The sequence below is a fragment of the Caloenas nicobarica genome, chromosome 26 (genome assembly GCF_036013445.1).
Source record: "Caloenas nicobarica isolate bCalNic1 chromosome 26, bCalNic1.hap1, whole genome shotgun sequence".
NCBI lineage: Eukaryota > Metazoa > Chordata > Aves > Columbiformes > Columbidae > Caloenas > Caloenas nicobarica.
In genome coordinates this window covers 3,697,277-3,718,891 of record NC_088270.1, presented here as the reverse complement: position 1 = coordinate 3,718,891, position 21,615 = coordinate 3,697,277, and the positions used below count along the sequence as shown (strand labels likewise).

At 51.5% G+C, this 21,615-nt stretch overlaps 1 protein-coding gene across 1 annotated transcript; it reads left to right on the top strand.

The window, feature by feature from the left end:
- Nucleotides 1-5,146: 5,146 nt before the first annotated feature.
- ADAMTS8 (ADAM metallopeptidase with thrombospondin type 1 motif 8) lies at nucleotides 5,147-19,592 on the top strand. The gene is given in 10 exon segments (XM_065652099.1): nucleotides 5,147-5,208; nucleotides 5,210-5,843; nucleotides 11,950-12,189; nucleotides 12,397-12,529; nucleotides 13,101-13,268; nucleotides 13,758-14,056; nucleotides 14,642-14,825; nucleotides 15,062-15,234; nucleotides 15,324-15,499; nucleotides 16,460-19,592. Coding segments are annotated over 10 exon segments (2,802 nt in total). The 3' UTR covers nucleotides 17,193-19,592.
- The last annotated feature ends 2,023 nt before the right edge of the window (nucleotides 19,593-21,615 follow it).

The following is a 21,615-nucleotide window of genomic DNA, read 5'->3' as shown; positions in this document are numbered from 1 at the left end:
TAGTTTTAGATAAGCCATCCTGATCTCCGGGCCAAAGATAGAAATGGGAAGGTTGCGGGCAGGGAAAAGCCGGCGTTGCGAGGCATTCCCTTGTCTTGGGCTGGAAGGTTGGCAGATCGGAGGCCTGGGCTCTCACCCAAAAGTTCAGGCTGTGCTCTCCCAGCTCCCCACCACATGGGCAGGAAGGAGGATCCTCTCCAGGGACCCAAGATGAGTCAAAGCGAGTCGTTCGGCGGCTTTCCAGGAAAGAAAGGCTTGGAGAAAATAAAAAAAAATCTGGCTGCGTCTAGATAGGGTCATTGAGGGAGAGATACACAAGAAACCTGAGCACGTGGAGGTCTTTGTAACCTAAAACCTGCCCCATCCTCGGTCCAGAGAGATGCCGAATTTAATTAGATTTATCCTGGCTCAGATAATAGCGGCTGGAGATGGGGAGGATGCTCTGCCTTGCGTTTCCCATGCAGCTCTTGCACTTCTGTGCAACAGGGGTGGCAGCAGCACTTCAGCCCCATGAGAGAAGAGGATTTCTGCTTTAAACACCTTCAAGCACACACCTATGTACAACACAACAAAAAAACCCATCAAATCATCCTGGAGCAGGAGCATCTCTGCTGCCTTCCTGCATGGTCCCAACACATAATGTCACCTCTGGCATCTGGCAAGGCTCCGATATGGGAATACCAAGGTATGCTGAAAAATACATAAAGCTTGTTTTTTCCAGCCAATTTTGCAGGTCCCGGCATTGCTGGTAGTTCACATGCCCAGAAATCATCCAGAATTTCCCTCTGTCTTCACATTCTGCTTGGTATTTAAGGCTCTCTCCACTTTAAAGGAAAATAAAAGCAGGTTTTTTTCCAAGATGCTCTAAAACAGTACGTGGAAATTTAGAGAAGACAGATGAAGGTCCCACATATACCCAAAAAACAGTATCATGTGTTTCTTATTGTTCAGACACACACCTTCAGCTGGAAGATTTACGACCCAGGACTACACAGCTCTTTATTGTACCCACCTGCCTGAGATGGGGCACATCCTTGATGAATTAGCTTTACACGACGCTCGTGTTAGAAATACATAAACCCAAGATGTGTAAGGACACCAAGCTCACAAAAGGGTAAAGCTACAGGTCTGGGTAAGCCTGAAATTTTGTCAAAATGATGCACATCTGGAATAAACCTGGGGTGATGGAGAGTCACAAGGCAGCTGCCGAGGATGCTCGTCACTCAGGCAAATCGTTATGAAGTTCATTTATTTTTGTCAGCCCATAAACCACACGGGAGTGGAATAGGGAGAAAAGGGGATTCGTATGTGGGGTTTTTTTCCTAGAGAAGAGTATTTTCATCATAACTTGCCGTATTTATTTAATGCTGTTTATGGGCTGGTTCATAGGAGAAGCAGCCCTAGAGCCACCTTGGAGGTCTCTTAAATTTGGAGGTTTTTAACCCCAGGTCAGACACAACTTTGCAAGAGGTTTGTGGAAGAACCAGGTGACCCTTGGAGGCTTTTATTACTGATGTGCTAATCTCAGGACACCTTGCAAGCCTAAAAACCCAGCTGGGAAATGGAGAAGCAGCTCCCCAGGGAGAGCAAAGCCTGGGAAGAGGCTGAAGTGCTGGAAATAGGATTTATAATAGCTCTTGGTTTTTGGAAAGCCGTAAACCTGCTTCCCTTCCAGCACACCTGCAGCTGGAGCTCCAAAGCCACCCGGAGCAAGGTTGCCCTCTGGTGACACTTTCTTGCTCTGCAAACCAAGGTATGAAATGTAATTGAATGCGATGCATTGCATTACAAATCAAAACGCGATTGTGGGGGGGGGGGGAAAAAAAAGAGTAAATATTTAGGTGCCTTAAGGTGGTTTAGAAATCCGAGCTGGAATCCTTTTAAGTCAAATTAAATCAAATCAAATCACAGCTGCTGTGCTTTGCTCTCGCTGTACCCATTTTATGGGACATCTATGGCACCAACAGCTTTTGGAGGTGGGATCATCAGCTGATAAACCAAAACCCAGCCTGGCTGTCCCTGCCCTTTCCTAAGTAATAATAAATAATAATAATAGTAATAATAATAGTAATAATAATAACAACAACAACAACAATAACAATAATGATAATATCTGATTTCCCTGCCTTTAAAGGACCCGGTAGGAATTATGGCTTTCCCCAGCATCACTCTCACAGCTGCCAAACCTCCTGCCTTGTTAGTGCACGGTCTTTATGGATGGGCTGGGGTCAAATATTGCACTAATGTCAAAAATCGCACTAAGGGGAAGGCAAAACCAGTTTTATTTTACGGGGTTTGAGGCCCCAAACACGAAATAACCACCACTTGTAAGGCAGGGGGGCCCTCTTGTGGCTGTGGAGCAATTACAGCTCTATATAGGATGGCACATTTTGCTGCTTAATTCTCATTCTAAATCAACCCCAAATCCCCCTTTCTCATACAAACCTTAAATCAAACCAACATTTCTGTGACTCTCACTACCCAGCCTTTGCAGCTAAGATGGTTTCATTTGGGATAACTTGACACAAGACCAAAGCCCTGATCTAAAACTGGGGTTTATTTTCTGGGAGCTATTTCATCCCACCTGCTCACTTTAAAAGGAAAACTAATGGAATTGCTTATTTTTGACATCAGATGGGTTTTGTGCTGGCTGCAGGACCACTTCACCCTCCCCTTGCTGCTGCAGGGATGGATTTAGTGTTTCCCACCATGCAGCACAGGCCGGCACTGACATCTAGTGGTTGATTTTTTTTTTTGAGATTTTTTTTTTTTTAGCTGTTTTGTCGATGAAATAATCCTTACAAATGTGTTTTAGTTTGTTTTGATTTGTGTTTTTCACTGGGCTGAGAGCAAAACAAACAGAGGAATACCTATAACACCAGCCTGGTGCTGCAAATTGGGGGAAACAAGAAAAAAAAAGGCTGCAGGAGGGAAGTGCCTGGTTTTGCAGAGCTGGAGGCATGCGGAGGGTTTGATCAAAAGGGCCTTTAAATCACAGTGACTTGGGAGTTAATGGCTTTCACATGCTCAGACAGCCCCATAGAAATGGGAGCTGCAGGCAAGGCTCGGTGGCAAAGAGTTAAGAAGCAGGAACCCCCCCAAAAAATTCTTGGGGTGCTTCATCCTCTGCTGGGAGGAGATGCAGAGGGGCAGCCAGGTGAGGTTTGTGCATCTCCTGTCGTGTTTTGAGCTGGTTTGTAGCGAGCCTAGCGAGGCTATGAGAAATTCCAGCTACTGTTTGCAGAGCGAGCAGCTGATGAAAACCAGTGGTGCCTCCGAGCTAAGATGCGGGCATGTCCTCCGAGATCAAAGATGCAGGAAAGCCGGGGAATAAATTGCATCCTGTCAGCGAGACGTGTCGCCTGCAGCCTCACCTGTCCCAGTTCAGAGCGGGGACACCACCTCTCCTTGCCTACCAAACCCATGGTAAAGCAAAGCCCGGTGAGATACAAGCCTGTGCTGACACTTTTGGTGGGATTTGGGGTGTAGGGAGCACAATGAGGGGCACTTTTGGCTTCTCCTGCCAAGGTACTGAGTGTCAAGGGAGCACATTCCGCACGCAGCCCTGGAGAGATGTCCTACACCATGCCTGGGGGTGGTTTTTTTATTATTTCCTCCACTCCTACGGTCACGAAACCCACACTTTAAAAAGAAGAAGTAATCAGAGCCTTGGCCCTGGGGCAGCGTTGCTATTTAGAGCCAGGGCTCTGTGTTTACTATATAGGTAGGGATGTGGCTTTTAAGTGGAGATAATAATAGAGAGGCAGATGTAAATACATCCTCACATAAAGGGAGAGCAGCTTTTAACCCTGCGTCTTGTGGCCAGATTCTGGTTTGCCAGGAATCCTTAGATTTTTCACCTTTTCAGATCTTTTCAGGATTAAGCTAAGGGTAAAAAAACAAACGACAATGTAGAGGAGCTGGTCCTTGGGCTTGCATCCACAGCAATGTTAAAAGAGCACAAGCCTGGTCCTGAGCATGTGTTACTCCCTGAAAAAGGTTTAGAAAATCAAGGCAAGGAGCAAAATAGGACCCACCAGCCCCAACCTGCGGCAAGAACATCCGGGGATATCTCAGTGCCACACAAAGGGTGCTCCAGAGGCCAGGAATCTCATGAACTAACAGGGAAGGAGGCCTTAAGGGGAATGAAGGAGTAATATACAGGGATTAATTTCCCTTTCTCCATTACAGCTGGTTGTTCCCCGGTGCGGAGCGGGTTCCCAGCCAGGGACAGCGTGTTTCTGTCCATCTCCTGATGTTCGCCACCGCTGAGCACATGGCGGCAACTACCTGGTTTTACAGCCGGAGACTTTTGTACTTCTGGAGGATTTTCACTCACTGCAAGGGAATGGGTGTTGGAAGAAAAAATCAGTCTGAAAGAGAGAGATCTGGGTTTTAAATGTAGTCACACAACAACTCCCACCCCCCTTCCCAAAAAAAAGGCAACAGGAGGAGCTGGCTGCATTGTTTTATTCTCCCAGGTATTTTCCACAAGTCCGATTTAGCCCATTGCCTTATTCCAGCTGGAGGAAACCCCATGTGGACCCAGCTGTTCGTTCAGGGCATGGAAACCTCCTTGTCTTTGTCACTGTTGGAGCTTTCCCTGGGACCCAAAGCCCTTTCTGTCCCTGGTGAAGCAAAGGACATGGGAACCGCGGGCAAAACCCCCCGAGGCACCTTCTGCCTCGCAGGCTGGAATGAGATGCTCTCCAGCTGGCTTCCCAGCAGCCAAGGGATGCCGGGGGGGGAATGGGAGAAGAATCAGCTCCCTGGGCTGATTTCGCCCGTGGTGGGGAGGGATGTGGGTGCAGGACCATCTCCCCGAGCTGCTGGCCTGGGCAGGATCGGGCCCGCAGGGGCCGGGCTGAAGGGGTTAATGCTGCGAGAGTCACAGGCTGGAGTTGACACTTGGAGGCAGGCGGGGCTCCCGGCGCCTGATTGGCCTCAAATCGCATCCAAAAGTGGGTTGGTTGTGTATTTTTTTTTTTTTTTAAGTGTGTGTGTGCGTGGTGGGGTTTTTTTTTTTTTCCCTCTGCTGCTGCTTTTTTTTTTTTTTTTTCTCTTTCACTTCTCCTCCTCCCCCAAGGCTCTGGCTTGGCAGGGGAGGGGAGTGGGGGAACAGCAAGAGATCAAAAATAAACCTCTTATGTCAAAGCCGGGGGGGAAAGAAAGTATAAATACAGCGGGTTCGGCGGAGGCTGCGGGGGAGCGGCCGGGAGCCCGGCGGGTGGCGGGGCCGGGCGATGGGGCGGCGGGCGCTGCTGGGGGGCCGGGCTCCGCTCCACCTGCTCCTGCTCTGCCACGCCTGGGCTCTCCCGCCGCCACCGGAGGCACAAGCGGTGCTGCCCGCCCGCCTGCCCGCCCCGTCGGGGCAGCTGGCCCTGCGGCTCGCAGCCTTCGGCCGCGCCGTCGTCCTTCGCCTCCGCCCCGACAACGCTTTTTTGGCCCCTCGCCTCCGCTTCCAGCGCTTGGGGGGTCGCCGGGTAGCGGGACGGAGCGCAGCCCGCCGGGGCTGCTTCTATTCGGGAGCCGTCGAGGGGAGCCCCGATGCCCCCGCCGTGCTCAGCCGCTGCGGGGGGAGCGGCTTCCGAGGCGCTTTTCTTCTCGACGGGGCGGCTTACGAGCTGCAGCCGCTGGGGCATCACCCGTGGCCCGGCCCGCCCTGGGGCCGCCCGCACCGCCTCCGGCGCCGCGCCGCCCCGCCGGGCCCCCCCGCCGCGCCCGGTACCGGCCCCGGGGAGCCGCTCCGCAGGGCCAAGCGCTTCGTGTCCCAGGCGCGGTACGTGGAGACGCTGCTGGTGGCTGATGCTTCCATGGTGCGGTTCTACGGAGAGGATGTGGAGGTAAGGGTTCTCTCCATCTCCATCCCCTCCATCCTTCCATCCCCTCCATCCTTCCATCCCCTCCATCCTTCCATCCCCTCCATCCTTCCATCCTCTCCATCCTCTGCCCCCCTGCATCCCTCCATCGCCTTCTGTCCCCATCTCTACCTCCTCCTGTTCCACCCCCTGCGCCCCCAAACCGCTGGTTCTGCCGCTGCTGGGGTCCCCCATGGCCATCCGTCCCGCACAGAGACCACCTTGGGTGCGCAAGTAGAGAACTGGGGACATTGTGGGGAACCTCGGCTCTGTCCCTTGCTGTGTAGGGGCTGTAAATCCCAGGGAAAAAGGCTGCAAGGTTAATCTTTGGGGGTTCAGGCAGTGTTTGGGGACCCATTCCCATAACCAGCATCCATCCCAGGGAGCCTGTGTCTGCACGGGTTGGACACCGGAGTGTCACATCAGTCCAGTGTCCCCAGAGATGAGGGACAGAGTGGGTTAATGCCTTTCTTGCTACAGGGAAAGAGCCGTGCTGCAAAGCGATGGGCTTAACTCCCTTCCGGACGGGAGCTCGGGCCAGATAGTAAATAAAGAAGAGGCTGAGTAATGCGCGGTCCCACTCCTGAGCCACCTGTTAGCAGCTGAGCAGATGCACAAGCAGCTCTTTCCCTCAGCCACCACCACCAGAAACTCTTCCCCTTCCTTCAACAAGGTCCAGCTGCAGAGATCGTGCCCTTGGCCAGGCTTTGCAGAGACCCCAGTGGGGAAGGTCCTGGCCTCTCGGCCCCCCACATCCATCTCCAGGGCTGTTGTCCAGCCGCTTTCATTGGCATGGAGTTATTTTTCAGCTCCCCACCCAAGCAGGCATGGCCATGCACCCAACAGCGATGGGTTGCTTGGGCCCTGGGGTCCAAATTCAGGTTTGCATGGTTTGCAGCGCATGCGGCTCTTTGCAAGAGACGACGGTGCACCGGAGCTGCTGCTCCTCTGCACTGGGTTGTTTGGCTGCAGGGCTGTTCGAGGAATCCGTGAAGCTGGAGCTCAGCAGGGAGCAGTCGAGCAGCTGAAAGCAAGAGCTGCGCTTTGGCAGCCTGGCTTTGCCGTTTCTGCCCACTTTAGCCTTCCCCTGGGGGCTTCATCCAGCTTCTCCACTGCTAATAAAGCAGCGTTTTAATTCCAGCCCTCCTCGGGCAGGGCTGGACCTTGAAAAATACTAAACCTCAGATCTCCAGCTGATTTCAGCTGCCTAGCATCACTCGGGTTTCATCCCTTGCTTAGTTTTGCTTGCATGTCACCAAACCAGGCTGGCAGGAACAGGTAGCAGAGGGTCAAGGTGTGATGGATGCTGCACTTGGAGACAATCCCCCCCCAAGAGCTCACAGCGGCCAAAAACAGAGTTTGCAATGGGGTAACCTGAATTTTTGACCAATGACATATAAATGGTGGTGGGAATTGCTCTCCCCAAGGGGCTGTAACTCGCTGGTAGAGCCCTGGGAGAGGGTGATGCTGCCTGGTGGGTCTGTGACAGCTCCCTCAGTTATCAGGGAGTTTCCAGTCTGCTTCCTCCTTGTCCCCAAGAGAAATATCTTTGCCTCACCTCTCGGAGTATTTCTTGATGGGAATGAACCCTTTAAAGATCTCATTTTGGATGAACAGAGCATTAGTGTATTTAAGTGTTTGGGACAACACTCCAACCAGCTCTAGTATGTCAGTAAAAAACAAAACGTGACAAAAAACCCCAACCACCTGCTGTGTTTCTGTGTCTTTTGTTCTCAGCAAATAAAATGCAGGGAGAAGCAAGGTTGCTGCTAATTCAGGAGACCAAATAGCCATCTCGCTTCTTCCTAAATACCTAAATACCAAAAAATAGTGATGGCTTGCTTGTGCTGGTGAGATCTGGCTAGGAAATACCCAGGGAGCAGAAATGTTGAGTCAGAAAAAAATCGTGTTTACGTAGTGACTTTTCTTCCCATAACCACACTTTAATTACCAAATATTTATTAAAGGTCACAAGCATTGTTTGTTTTCCCAGTTATTTTCTTGCATAAGCTGTAACAGCTCAAGTAGAAGATAGTCACCATAAGATGTGTTCAAGCGTTGCAAGTTATAATCAATGTCATGCTGTTATTAGGAAAATGCTATTAATGATTTATTTCTAATCAATCCAAGCCGTTACAGCTCAGCTGTTAACCTAATTTAGACAACAAGAGCTTAATTCCACCTCTATCAATACTCATGTAAACCAGGGTGAAATGATGAAGTGAGAGCAGAACCAAACATTGAAATTTAGGGGTTTAATCATTCTTCTGGCTTGATGCTTGCAGGAGTTGGGGTTTTTGGGGGGGCATTAGGTGCTGAGCAAGAACACTTGTGAGGGGGATTTGGCAGGATGAGACCTGCAGTGATTAGGAGGAGCCACCTGGATGCGAGGCCCCAGGCTGGATGCATAAGTTATTCTTTGCATTTTTCCTGCAGAGGACCCAAAATGCCTGAAAATAAAAGGACAGTGAGCATCGCTAGCAGAATTAAGTGGGGTTTTGAGGATGGGAAACTAAGGCAGGAGACAGCAGAGGGGCTAATCCATCCGTTGTGCAGAAGAAAAGGGTGTTTGGGCTGAGCACCTGCAGCTGCACTTGCAGAGATGCTCCGCAAGTCTCGGGGGACGTTTGCCCAGACACCTAAAGCAACAGGCAGTTGCACAAACCGCCCGCAGCATCCCCAGCCAGTTGGCAGCGGAATGAGATTCCTGTGGTGGGATTTCTCTGGTCTCCCGGGTGCAGATGGGATGCATTTCCAAGCTTTCCTCTGCAAACACCATGGCTGCGATCCCCTTTTCTCTCCCTCTTGCGAGCGAGGAATCTGCGATCCCCGACTCCAAGAGCTGGCAACGACCGAGGACCAGGGTGACATCAGATCGGTCTGATTCAGCTGGGATTCCTCGCGGTTTTTCCAGGCAGATTTATGAGGTTTTAAGGAGTGTTGGTGCAATCCCGTCCCTCTAAGGCCAGATGGGTGCTGGAGTGTGTGGCACGGGGCTCTGCTGGGGTCCCCCTGCCACCTCCCCAACACGGGGATCAACCACAAGGTGACCTTGGGGGTAAAGCCAAAGCCACCCTGGAGCCTCAGGTCCCCTCACGTCTGGCTCCTCGGCTGGCTTTAGGGTATTTTCCAGTTTAAGTGGGGGAATTTGCTTAATCCCTCGACAAAAGGAGCCAGCCCTTCCTGATTGCATCCCAAAGGGCTTCGGTATGAAAGGCGCAGTGTGAAGGGACCGAAACAGCCCAGGACAACTGTGAACTGCAGCTCTCCTGCCCCTGGATGCTTTCTGGATGGAGTTTTGATTTATATCCATCTGTGCCTGCCAAGAGGTGCTGGCAGTCCTATTTGTGCCTCAGTTTCCCCTGCCTTGAAAAGGGGTAGTGGCTTCTTTTGCAGGTCAGCCCCAAAAATCCAGCGAAGAGGGGGAGGAAAAATTGTGTGGCAAGTAGAAAAGAGATGGGGCAGAGACCTGGGAAGGCAGGAGGGCAGCCAGGCTGGCAAGGTGTCCCCCTCTCCTCCAGCTTGTCCCCTGTTTCCCTCAGCTGAAACCCGCGTTTTTTGCAAGGAAATTTTTGGCTTGGGCTTCAGCCTGCAGAGTGGTTGCAGGGGCTGTCCAAGCCGGGGGGCCAGCGCACAGACATCGCTTTTGGGGGAGAGAGACAGGCTGGGATATGTTTTTACCGGTTGTTTTTTAAAAGCTGGGCAGCCCTTGCATCTGACCGCATGTTTTCTTCCTTCCATCTGTCCTCACTCCAGAAATCTCAGCATTTCTTTTTGTGTGTGTGTGTGTGTGTCAGAGGGAGGCGAGTCACGCCGGGGTGTTGCACGGACGCTCCCTGCCATCCTTCTGCACTGGGTGGGTCCGTCGATATTAGATCATTATGTGCATATCACAGTAATAGTCAGTGTCTGTGTAAGAGCAGTTTCTCCCCCTAAAAATAATAATTAAAAAAAAAAAAAAAAAGGGAATCTCTGCAGACTCCAGCTTCCGAGCGGTTCCCACGACAGACAGCGTAAGCAGAGATCTTGCAAGAGCCGGTATCAGAAAGCTAAATCCTTCAATGTTACCGGGTTAAAAACAGCCCCTTTGGTTCCCCATGCTCTGATTTATAGCTATTTTTTCCATTTTGCTGCTGGCACGTCTCATCCCGATACCTACATCCTCAGCCTCGACGCTGGGAAGGAAACCCGGCGTTCCCTCCTGGGTGGCTTGTCCAGCCAGAGCCTGGTTGCAAAGGCACTGGGAGGACGGGACAAGCAGGATTCAACTCGTCCACAGCTATTTTTTGGCCATAAAGCACTCAGCCAGCTTCTCATGAGCCCTGGGAATCCTGTAATTTGCTTTTGGCCCCATCTCCGAACCCGTGGCCGAGCCAAGGCAGCGCAGGTGGATCGTTCCTCTCCCCGGAGCAGTCAGGGTCCATCCGAAACCCCAACTGACTCCCGCACGCTCCATGGATGGGTATAAATAGACACCAGATGGTGGAACAAGTGAATTCAACCTTTTAATCTCTGCTAAATAGCTGTTTGTTCGGTTCACTTTCCGTCTTTGCTTTCCAGACACAGGGAAGGCGGATGGATGTTTTCTGAATCCCTCCGTTCCTGCTGCCGAAAGAGTTTCTTGGCTGGTTGTAACCCTGAGGATGGGAGGGTTGCTGTCCTGGGGGGTGTTCGTGATGGGGACTGGTCCTCTGAGTTAACTACCAGGATGGAGAGAAACCTGTAATGGGTTAGAAAAGGATGGAGCAGGATTTACTCCCTTGGAAATGATGGATGGTCCCATCGCGCGCAGCTCCAGCATAGAGCATCCTTCTAGGTCTTCATGTGTATGATTTTAGGAAGGCTTTGTGGTATTTTTTAGGAAGGTTCCCAATGGACTTTCCCCACGGGGTAAGAGTAGCCGCTCATGGGGATCTCGCCCAGGTTTCTTGCCTCGGTGGTGACTTCCCCGTGACATTTGTTGGATGCTTTGGGCTGGGGCGTGAGTCATGTCGCAGAGATCTGGCCAGTCTAAATAAACCCGTCTATTCAGCGCTCCCATCGCCCTTGCTGGGGCCTGCCCTTGGATAATGAGCTGGGGAGGACTTGGGATCTGTCTTGCTGAAGCGAAACATCTGTTTACAGGGAGCTGCCAGCGACGGGATGAAATGTGGCAGAATAATTTAAAATAGCCACAGCCGCCCTGGGTGAGCGGCTCTGGTCGCTGTTAGGAGGTATCTCCCTAAACATCTCCCTCGTTTGCTAAGAAAATGGCACTTTGTACATATTATCACAGCATTGCGATGAATGAGTGTGCAGAGCCAGCTCCACACATGTATTTTGGGTGAAATTCAGCCCTAGGAGAGGGCTTCCACCTTCCAGTTTAATTAGACCGTGGCATTAAAGTGAGACTGTGGGGTATAATTTGTCTGGCAGCGGGGGGAGAAGCCACTTTCTCTTTCCCAATACTATATTGTGTAATGGCTGCATTTTTTTCTCCTGACTCCGGGGCCGTGAACGGGTGCCAAGCAGAAGAGGAATTTCGATGCTGCGATAAGATGTTTACATCAGCCTAAACATCGCTGGCGCGTTTGACATATTAAGTAATCTCTGGTCATCCCGGTTGCCTGAGCAGGGGATGCTGCTGGATGAAGTCTTGGCTGTCAAAGTGCTTTGGTCCTGGTTTGTCACCCGGGACTTTGGGTTCCAACCCTGCTGAGCAAGAGTTTTGCAGCGATGCGAGGCTGGTTTTGCACCAGTGAGATGTTGCGCATGAGGCTGTTCCTGCCCGAGGGCAGGGTTAATGCTTTGGGAATATTCAGGAGCACTCGCCTGGACACGTGAGGTTTTCCCTGAGGGGTTTTTGGGTGCAAAGGGTTCGTGGCAGGTGAGACACAGTGGCTGGAGAGGGGGATGCAGGGGCGGGATGTCCTGCCCATCCTTCCCTCCGGCACAAGGTATAAAGCACCATGTACAGAAAAATCAGTGCGTGGCCCATCAACCGGGATGTGGTAGGCTTCATAAATGAGGTAGATTTCTCTTTTCCTAACAAAAAAAAAAAAAAAAGACCCTCATGGCAAAGGTTTTACCCAGGCTTTGCTTTGCCCCTCAGAACCACGTCCTGACCCTGATGTCCATGGCAGCTCGCATCTACAAGCACCCCAGCCTGAAGAACTCCATCAACCTGGTGGTGGTGAAGGTGCTGGTGGTGGACGAGGCGGCGGCGGGGCCGGAGGTGTCCGACAACGGGGGGCTCACCCTGCGCAACTTCTGCAGCTGGCAGCAAAAGTTCAACCCCCCCAGTGACCGGCACCCCGAGCACTACGACACTGCCATCCTGCTGACCAGACAGGTCCGAAGGGGATGATCCGGGTGGTAAAAAGAGGTGGAGATGTTCCTGGAGAGGGGGGATGCCCCAACCATGCAAAGAATGGAACTTGGAGCAAAGCAATTGGGGAGGGGAGGTGGTTGCATTTGGGGTGCACCTCTGCTCAGAGATGTTGGGGCTGCTAAATGTGGGATCTCTTCACTCACCCTTCCTGGTGCTGGTCACAAACAGGATTTTTGCGGACACCAGAGCTGTGACACGCTGGGGGTAGCGGACATCGGCACCATGTGCGACCGCAACAAAAGCTGCTCGGTGATCGAGGATGAGGGCCTGCAGGCAGCCTACACGCTGGCTCACGAACTGGGTAACGCATCCCTTCCCCAGGGAATTTCTGCCTTTTTTTCAGTCTGGCATGGGAAGGGATGCAGCATCTCCGGGCTGGGTACCACCTGCCAAGCCTTGGGCGGCACCGAGAAGCTTCTGGCACCAGCAGAAGCTGGTTTGCACCATAAAACATTCTTAGAAATCCCTGAGTTGGTATGACTTGGTGCCTTTGCCTGATGTGATGAGCTAAGGCGTGGGACCAAGCGCTTCTCCCCCTTGGTTTGCTGCTCCTAGAGTAGTTACTCCCTCTACTCCCACTATGAGAAACACTCGTTGGTGCATATGACATGACAAGGGAAGCAGCTCATTGCCAAGTTCATGCACTTTCCTAGACAGTTTCTCACAGTTGTTGGTTCTGAAGCCCTAATTTGGACTTCTTCACCCCGCATACAGCAGGCTGTACCTTTGAGACAGAGCAAGCATGCACTTGTTTTTTTTATGGCTTCTGATTTATGGAAGCAAATAGCTTTTGCAGCAATAGGAATTGCTTGATAACTTGGAGATGCAGCAGAGCAGGAGGCTGCAGCTCACCAATGCTCTCTTCTCCCCAGGCCATGTGCTCAGCATGCCCCACGACGACTCCAAAACCTGCGAGCGGCTTTTCGGGCCCCTGGGCAAGCACCACATGATGGCCCCTCTCTTCATCCACCTGAACAAGACCCAGCCCTGGTCTCCTTGCAGCGCCATGTACCTCACTGAGTTCCTGGACGGAGGGCACGGTAAGGAGCCTCAGCATTCAAAACATCCTTTTTTCCTTAATTTCCCAGGCTCTTTGCATTTCCTGAAGTGGCGTGTGGGATGAAGGGGAGGGGGAAAAATCAGACCACACCGATTTGGGGTGCCCAGGTGCAACCCATGGTGTCAAGCCTTGGTGCACCCATGGTGTCAAGCCTTGGTGCAACCCATGGTGTCAAGCCTAGGTGCACCCATGGTGTCAAGCCTTGGTGCACCCATGGTGTCAAGCCTTGGTGCAACCCATGGTGTCAAGCCTAGGTGCACCCATGGTGTCAAGCCTAGGTGCACCCATGGTGTCAAGCCTTGGTGCAACCCATGGTGTCAAGCCTTGGTGCAACCCTTGGGTCAAGCCTTGGTGTACCCATTGGGTCAAGCCTTGGTGTACCCATTGGGTCAAGCCTTGGTGCAACCATTGGGTCAAGCCTTGGTGCAACCCATGGCGTCAAGCCTTGATACATCTCTGCCTTCCCCAGGTGACTGCTTGCTCGATGCCCCCGCCGACCCCCTCTCCCTCCCCGCTGAGCTGCCCGGCCGAGGATCCCTCTACAGCCTGGACCAGCAATGCCGGCAAATCTTCGGCAAGGGCTTCCAGCACTGCCCCAACACCACCGAAGAGGACATCTGCGCCCAGCTCTGGTGCAGGATGGGCAGCGGGGAGCCCCTGTGCCACACCAAGAATGGCAGCTTGCCCTGGGCCGATGGCACCCCCTGCAAAGCTGGGGGGCTATGCTGGGATGGCCGCTGCGTGCCGCAGGATGCCCTGAAGCCCCAGGTAACGGGAAATTTGGGACAAACGTGCTGGTGCTCGACCCTTTAGGCTTCCCAAACCTCTGGCCCCAGTCCTGCCATCTCCTGGATTAGCAATTGGGTTTGGTTTTCTGGATATCTCACCTTCAACATCACCTCTCGTTAATCTTTATTACTGGCAAGCTCAGCTCACAGATAAATGCCGCCGTGCCTTTTGCCGAGGTGTGGGCTGAACCAGAGCAAGCAGCCGCAGTTCTGCAATTAAATCATCGCTTTTTGCCCTGCCGGGGCAATTAGCAGAGATTTCTGAGTCAGACAGCAAAATACAGGCTGTTTCAAAAAGATGGACCCAGTTTGAAATCACTTCAGTTTGGAATTGCATCCATCTTTTTTGAAACACCCTGTATTAAACCCAAGCTTAACTTTAAGCAAAGGTAGAAGTCAGTAATAATGTGTGCTGAAGCGCTTTGCTGGATCAGGGTGGTGATGCGGGGAGAGAAGCTGGAGGGAATTTTAGCTCAATTTCAGAGCTTTGCTTGCCCTGGGAGCAAACAGCCGGGGATGGACGGGCTTGGGGATGGATCTAGAAGCTTCTCCTGGTTTCTTGCAGCCGGCGGTGGACGGCGGCTGGGGCCCATGGAGCCCCTGGGGCTCCTGCTCGCGGAGCTGCGGCGGCGGTGTGCAGTTCTCCTTCCGTCACTGCGACAGCCCCAAGCCCCAGCACGGCGGCCGCTACTGCGAGGGCCAGCGCGCCAAGTACCAGTCCTGCCACACCGACGAGTGCCCACCCGACGGTAAGCCCAGCTTGGCAAAGCCGGGCATCCGCGCAGCAAACGGATGCGATTCCCAAATGCGCGCTCACCTCCCACCCCCGTTTCTCCAGGAAATCACTAGGGATTGCTCCATTCTTCCTTGAATCTTCTTATTTTTCGGGGGGCTATAGCTTTCTGCTCACCCCTGCATCTCTATAAGGAATGTGGCTTTTGTTGCTTCCCATGGCTTTTGGGTCATGTTTTGCCTTCCCTTCCAGGGAAAAGCTTTCGGGAGCAGCAATGCGAGAAGTACAACAGCTACAACTTGACGGATCTGGAAGGGAATCGCCTGGAGTGGGTTCCTAAATACGCGGGAGTGTCGCCCCGAGACCGATGCAAGCTCTTCTGCCGAGCCAGGGGGAGGAGCGAATTTAAAGTCTTTGAGGCCAAAGTAAGATACCCGGTGATGACAATCGCCTGTCTTTACCTCGTTTTACATCAAACGCCCTAATTTCTGCTGTGCATCCCCCACTTTCCCAGGTGATCGACGGGACGCTGTGCGGACCGGATACCCTCTCCATCTGCGTCCACGGCCAGTGCATCAAGGCCGGCTGCGACCACGTCGTCGGCTCCTCCAAAAAGCTGGACAAGTGCGGGGTGTGCGGCGGCAACGGCTCCACTTGCCGGAAAATATCGGGCTCGCTCAACCGATCCAAGTAAGGTGCTTGTTTATTTTGGGGTGGTATTATGCAAGCCGGAGTTTGATTTCCTAAAATAATAGGTGGTGCTGACACTGGCGATGGGCTCAGTATGCCGCTACAAATAAATCTGCTGCCCCGAGGAGTTTACAATGTGCATCTCGCCCCAATACAGTGAGTGTTGGACACGTATTCAAGGGCTGATGCAGGATATAGTTCAATAAATTTTCCCTGGATTTGTGGGGTGAATTTCAGTCCTGGCACATGGGCACTGAGCAGCCGCTTCTCTCACCCAAGATCTCCGTTGCTTTTGCCAGAGCTGAATTTAAGGCTTTTGTTGAAAGGATCCTAACAAAAGCCCAACGCATCCAATTCCATGCAGCGAGGTGACTCACACAGTTAAATTAGATTTCCTAAATGGTTTCCTTCCAGGGAACCAGCTGAAATGGGGCTTCCACTCTCCTATGAATTGTTTGCAGTTGACTAAAGAGAGATTAGCGTGGTGGCTCCAGCCAAGAAGAGATCCCATTAAAATCAGGGGTAGGGAGGCCAGGGTGACTGAAAGCAGATTTTGATCCAAAGGCGCTTTTTTTTTTCCCAAATTACTCTAAACCTAATTACTGACCACAGCATCAACCGTGGGGATGCGTGGAAAATGATCCTGCCCAGCATCACCAGTGTCAGCATCGCTGGGCAGAGCCTGGCTTTTAGTCCCGAACGCTTCACACGCTAAAAACCAAAAACAAACCAGGGAATAAGGAGAATTTCTCACCAAGGTAACTGTGGGGTGGTTCATTTGATGGCATAGCTCGTTTTTGCATGGAATTCAGCAAAATCTTCCAGCCGAGCGCACATCTGGCACGACTGCAATACTTTCAGCTCCTGAACGTGCTGGGTTTCAGAGCCAAGAGCTGTCCCCTGTGTGGGTCTCCTCTTAATAAACCCAGGAAAACAACCGTGTCTCTTTGCCCCCTGCAGATACGGCTACAACGACATCGTCACCATCCCCGCCGGGGCGACCAACATCGACATCAAGCAGCGCAGCCACCGCGGGGTCCGTCACGACGGGAATTACCTGGCCCTGAGGACCCTCGAGGGCAAGTACCTGCTGAACGGAGACTTTGCCATCTCAGCCATGGAGCAGGACATCATCATTAAGGGGACAATCCTGAAATACAGCGGCTCCATGACGACCCTGGAGAGGCTGCAGAGCTTCCACCAGCTCCCGGAGCCCCTGACCGTCCAGCTGCTGACCATCGCCAGCGAGATCTTCCCACCCAAAGTCAAGTACACCTTCTTCATCCCCAAGGACGTCCCTTTCAGCAAGCAGAAAAGCAAAGAGAAGAAGTCGGCCAACATCATCCGGCCAATGCTGACATCCCAGTGGGTCCTGGGCGACTGGTCCGAGTGCTCCAAGACGTGCGGCTCCGGCTGGCAGAGGCGGACGGTGGATTGCCGGGACGTGGAGGGACAAACCTCCTCCGCCTGCGACAGAGCCCTCAAACCCGAGGACATCAAACCCTGCGGAGATGTCCCCTGCCCTCTCTGGCGCTTGGGTCCCTGGTCCCCTTGCTCCCAAACTTGCGGTGGGGGCGTGCGGACCCGCAACGCCTCTTGCATCGATTACACGGGGCAAATCACCGCCCCGGAGAAATGCAGCTCGCCGGGGCCACCGCCAGCCACCGCCACCTGTGTCCTGCAGGAATGCTGAGCTGGGATGGGACAGTGACAGGCAGGACAGCGAGGACACCGTGGGTTTGCTCGCCAGATAAATAACCACTCCAGCGGTTCATCCCCACCCCATCGGCGTCTACCTCAGAGGGGGGAATAACGGTGGCAAAACGGGGAGGAATCTTTTTTTTTTTTTTTTTTTCTTGCTTTCTTCTTTTCTTTCTGGCTGGTCGTAATTTAAGCGGGGAAAAATAAGTATATCCGTAAGGTGTTTCCAAAGAGCTGGTGTTAAATGTGGTTGCAGACTCGGTTTGTAAGGTTTGCTGGGGTTTGGTGCTGGAAAAAAAATGCAGAGCTTGGCTTTGCCATCATCCTGTCCCAGCTGCAGGTCAAGGAGGTCCAGGGTGGTGATAAAATCAGGTTCCCTTAGCAAAAGGCTTTTTTTTGGGTTGCCATCCCCTCCCTACGTGAGTGTCCTTGAGCACAAGGAGCGTTTTATCGGCTGTGGGTTTAGCCTGGGAGATAAGTCGCTTTTTTGGCTGGGAAGGGGAATGAGGGCTGGATCCTGGCACACATTCAGCAGGGGGACGGGTGAGATGGTCACAGCAGTTTCTGCTGTATTTATATATAATTTCTGTCTCCAAATATCCCCAGCATCTGCAGAATTATTCCTACAGCTGCAACCCCCATGCCTTGATTTCCCCAGCTATAAAACCAAGGCTTAGTTACACCTGATCTGGCTTGCAGGGCCGCTGTGAGGATTAATTCATTACTAATTCTGCAGTGCTTCGACTGTAAAATGCCTGTTGCAATACCCCGTCGCCCCTCTGGAGCAGACAATTGTGTGTGCCGGTGTTTCCTCTCCCACCCGTGTTTTTTCTGGTCTCCCTGCTCATTTTCTCAGCTCTGCTTTAATTTGGGAGATAATTTGCTAACCTGGCTCGCAGCAGGGATGAGCCCAGGATCTTTAGATGCTGAGCCTCTCCCTTATTCTCCATATTCTTCACCTCTGCTTGCCCGGGATACGTGAAGATGCTCAGATCTGGCACCACGCTCCAGCCTTGCTTGAGCAAATCTCAGTGTAAAACCGAGCCTGGCAAGGCCGAAGCAGGAAGGGAATTTGGGAAGGTTTTGTCATGGCTGGACAAGAGATTCGGTATCTCCAGGCTCCTCTCTCAATGTCCCTTGTCACTTCCCTGTGGTACCCTGGCTCCCCTTTTTGGCAGCAAAATGTTGAAGCTGTGCCAGAACCTCCACCGTTTATTTGAAAACCCGAGATACTCAGCTTTTAACTTCTGTAGATGATTCCTGTTGAAACCACAGGGGCTACACCCAAGGACTGAGGGTACCCAGGGAAAAAAAATAAAGGCCAGCTGCAGAGTTTGGATGCAGGGCTGTTTGGGCTGTTGTTCAGTCCTACCTTCGGGCAATGTTCTGTGTCTGCTAATTAATCTCCAGGAATTTAAGCGCTCTCTCTCTCCCTACAACAAATAGCTGGATGCTAAAGTCATGTAGCCTTGCAGGGTTGTTTTTTTTTTTTTTCTTTTTTTCCCCCTTTGAGGCTGCGAGGGTTTTAACTCCAAGGCCAGCGTGTGTTTCCTCTCCAGCATTTAGGAGGGGTCAGAAATTTCAGCCTGGGAGGGTGCCAAGGTAAACGTCTGTATTTATCACACAGGAGTCATGCACGCCAAAGGTCTCTTCCAGTTTTTTTTTTTTCTTTTAATATTCACTGCGCGGTCACTTAGCTGGAGCTTCCTAAATGCAAAAACTCCCCGTCGTGGGCAAACCCTGCTGCTTTTCCAGCGAGGAGGAGGATGGGGATCCCGCGGCGATGCTCGGTTGAGGTGTGGGGGATCTGGGTGACGTTAAGTGGGATTCCTGCCCTAGCCTTGCCATAGAAACATGTAGCCTTTACGCCGATTTAAGTCAAAGAGGTTATATACTAGGATATATATATATATGTGTATATATATGTTTCCCTTCAGTGAAGGATTGTAGCAATGTACTGAGCCTCTTGTGTTAGGTATTTATTACGAATTTCTGTTTGGTTTTGTACAGTAGCTGTCTGGAAAGGAGAGAGAGGAAAAAAATTTAAAAAAAGATTGACTGTGTTTTAACATGCTGCTCCCACATCCCCACTCCGAAACCTGCAGCGGGGTCGGAGAGGGGACATCTCTGCTCATTTTTTAACCACTTTGGTACATGACTGGTGTCTCCCCCCTCCCTGGTCCCCCCAGATCAGGGTGCGATTGCCAACTGAGCTGTGTAACAAATCCTGCCAAAATTAGGCTCTGGACTTTTATTTTAGGAGGGGGAAAATTCCGTTTTCCGGTTTTTAGCTGTCTGTTTCTGTTTGTTTCTAGCCTTTTGTTTGTATTTGTTTTTAACTTTGAAAACAGTCTGTTTGTGACTCTGCCTTTACCCCTTCAATAAAGGATTTGCTGCCTCTTACTGCTTTGCATTTGTCTCTATTTGCACTTTTCTCGGGGTATATTTTATCTCTATCCCAAGAGCAATATCTTACATCTCTCTTTTCCGTAGCTTATTCAGCCTTAAATAAATGGTTAGTTGGGTTTTAAGATGCTAAACCAAACCATTACATGACAGAGTAGACAACACCCAGGGAGCAAAAATTATTCCCCAGAAATTTGGAATCGTCTCTGTTTTGCAGGCTGCTTATGAACATCTACTTCCTCTCTATATGTATGTATATATAGATAATTCTGCTGCCTACCAGGAGGAAATACAGCCTAAACAGGGCTAAAACAGGTGATGCCATCTCCTTTGCTTAACTATATAATAAGCACAGATAGTGGGAACTCGGTGCTGTCCTCTGAAACAAAGGATTGATGAAATTCAGCATATGGCAACGCAGATTTTGGAGCTATCTCATTAGAATAAGCATGGGCTTATTACAAGATAATTAGGATATCTTTGCTTGGGACAAATGCAATCTGCTGTTGGAACTGGGGCACAGCCTGATGTCGAATAGCAGCTGTGGTTTATTTTCTGTATATTGGTGATTTCCATCCACCGATGGGGCTTGAAAATGATGCTGTGGCCGGGCAGAGTCCCATGGGAGGGGAAGGGAAAGGGTTAGCGTGTCTCCATGGGACGTGTCACCACATTAACGGGCACAGCGACACATGCCACTCTATTTATAACCAGGTGTGATATTTATTTTAGATGACTTCCCCTGGCATCGGTACAGCCGGGTCCTGGGTTTCGGCTCATCAAGGCTGCAGCTTTTCCCCCCAACTTTCTTTTTTGTCATTTTGTTGCCACGGCTGGGTTTGAGTTGAATAATTGGGATTTCAAACAATGCCAAAGACTTCGGGATATTATTGGGTAGGAAAAAAGCCTTAATTAATCATAGCTGCACAACCATCACAACTTAAGAATAGTGAGATGAGAGAAAAAACCTTGCGGGAGCTTCTCTGTCACCATGTCTACCATGGTACCCCAGAGACAACGGGAACCAGCGGGCAGAGAGATGGATTTGTGTTGTCCCATCAGAGGGAAATTATGAGGGTGAATCCATGGCAGGATCCTCCACCCCATGCCGTGACTAGTGCTCCTCCTCAGTCTTGTATAATTATATTTTATCTGTGTTTTTTCCTCTTATAAGGCACTTTTGGATGGTGTAGGATGCCACAGGCTGCTCCGCCACGCATGAGCATCACCAGGTACATGTTGAAATGCTGGTTTGCTCCTTCATTCCCAAATCTTCTCCCTCCAATGGCTGGACTCTCCTGATCTCCAGCCCAGGTTATTCCTGGATATTTGCTCCTCCTTGTCCTTGTGCTAATGTTTAAGAGCTTTCTTAAAGCTGGGAGTAAAGAGATTTTTCCCTCTGGAGGTGCCGAGTTCAGGGAGGGGAGAAGAAGGCTGTGCAGGGCAGGTGTAATTTGCTTTCGGTGTTAATGGATGTGTGCTGCCAGGAGCAGGAACACGGGCTCCTAGCAGCACGGGATTGGCTCCAAGAGCCACCAAAGCGAAGGAAAACATATCCCACAGGCTGCAAAAAGAGGGTAAACCAGCTTCCAGCCAGAAATTGTGCGTTCCGGTTGCTCGAAGGGGGTGAACAAGGCACCTGTGTGCACGAATCGAACCCATGATGCTGTAAAATATCCGTAAGAGCAAATCCCCCTGCCAGGAAAATAGCAAGAGCGGGTTTTTCAGCAATTCATTGCGATGCCTCTGGCTGAGAAACTCCCAAATCTGCAGCAAAAGCGAACGGCAAGAAAGGACGACCTGGTAGCTTAGGAAACCCGAGCAGGCGTGAATCAATACCGATTTACTCCAGCAAACGCCGTGACTCTGGGAGCTGCTGGAGAAGATCTTCAGGTAGCGAGGGCTAATAAATTGGTATTAATAAACCGGCCTTTTCGGCTCCAGCGGGGAGAAATTCGTCCTGGAGTCAGGCTGTGTCCCAAATCTACCAGCTTCCCACACCCAAACGC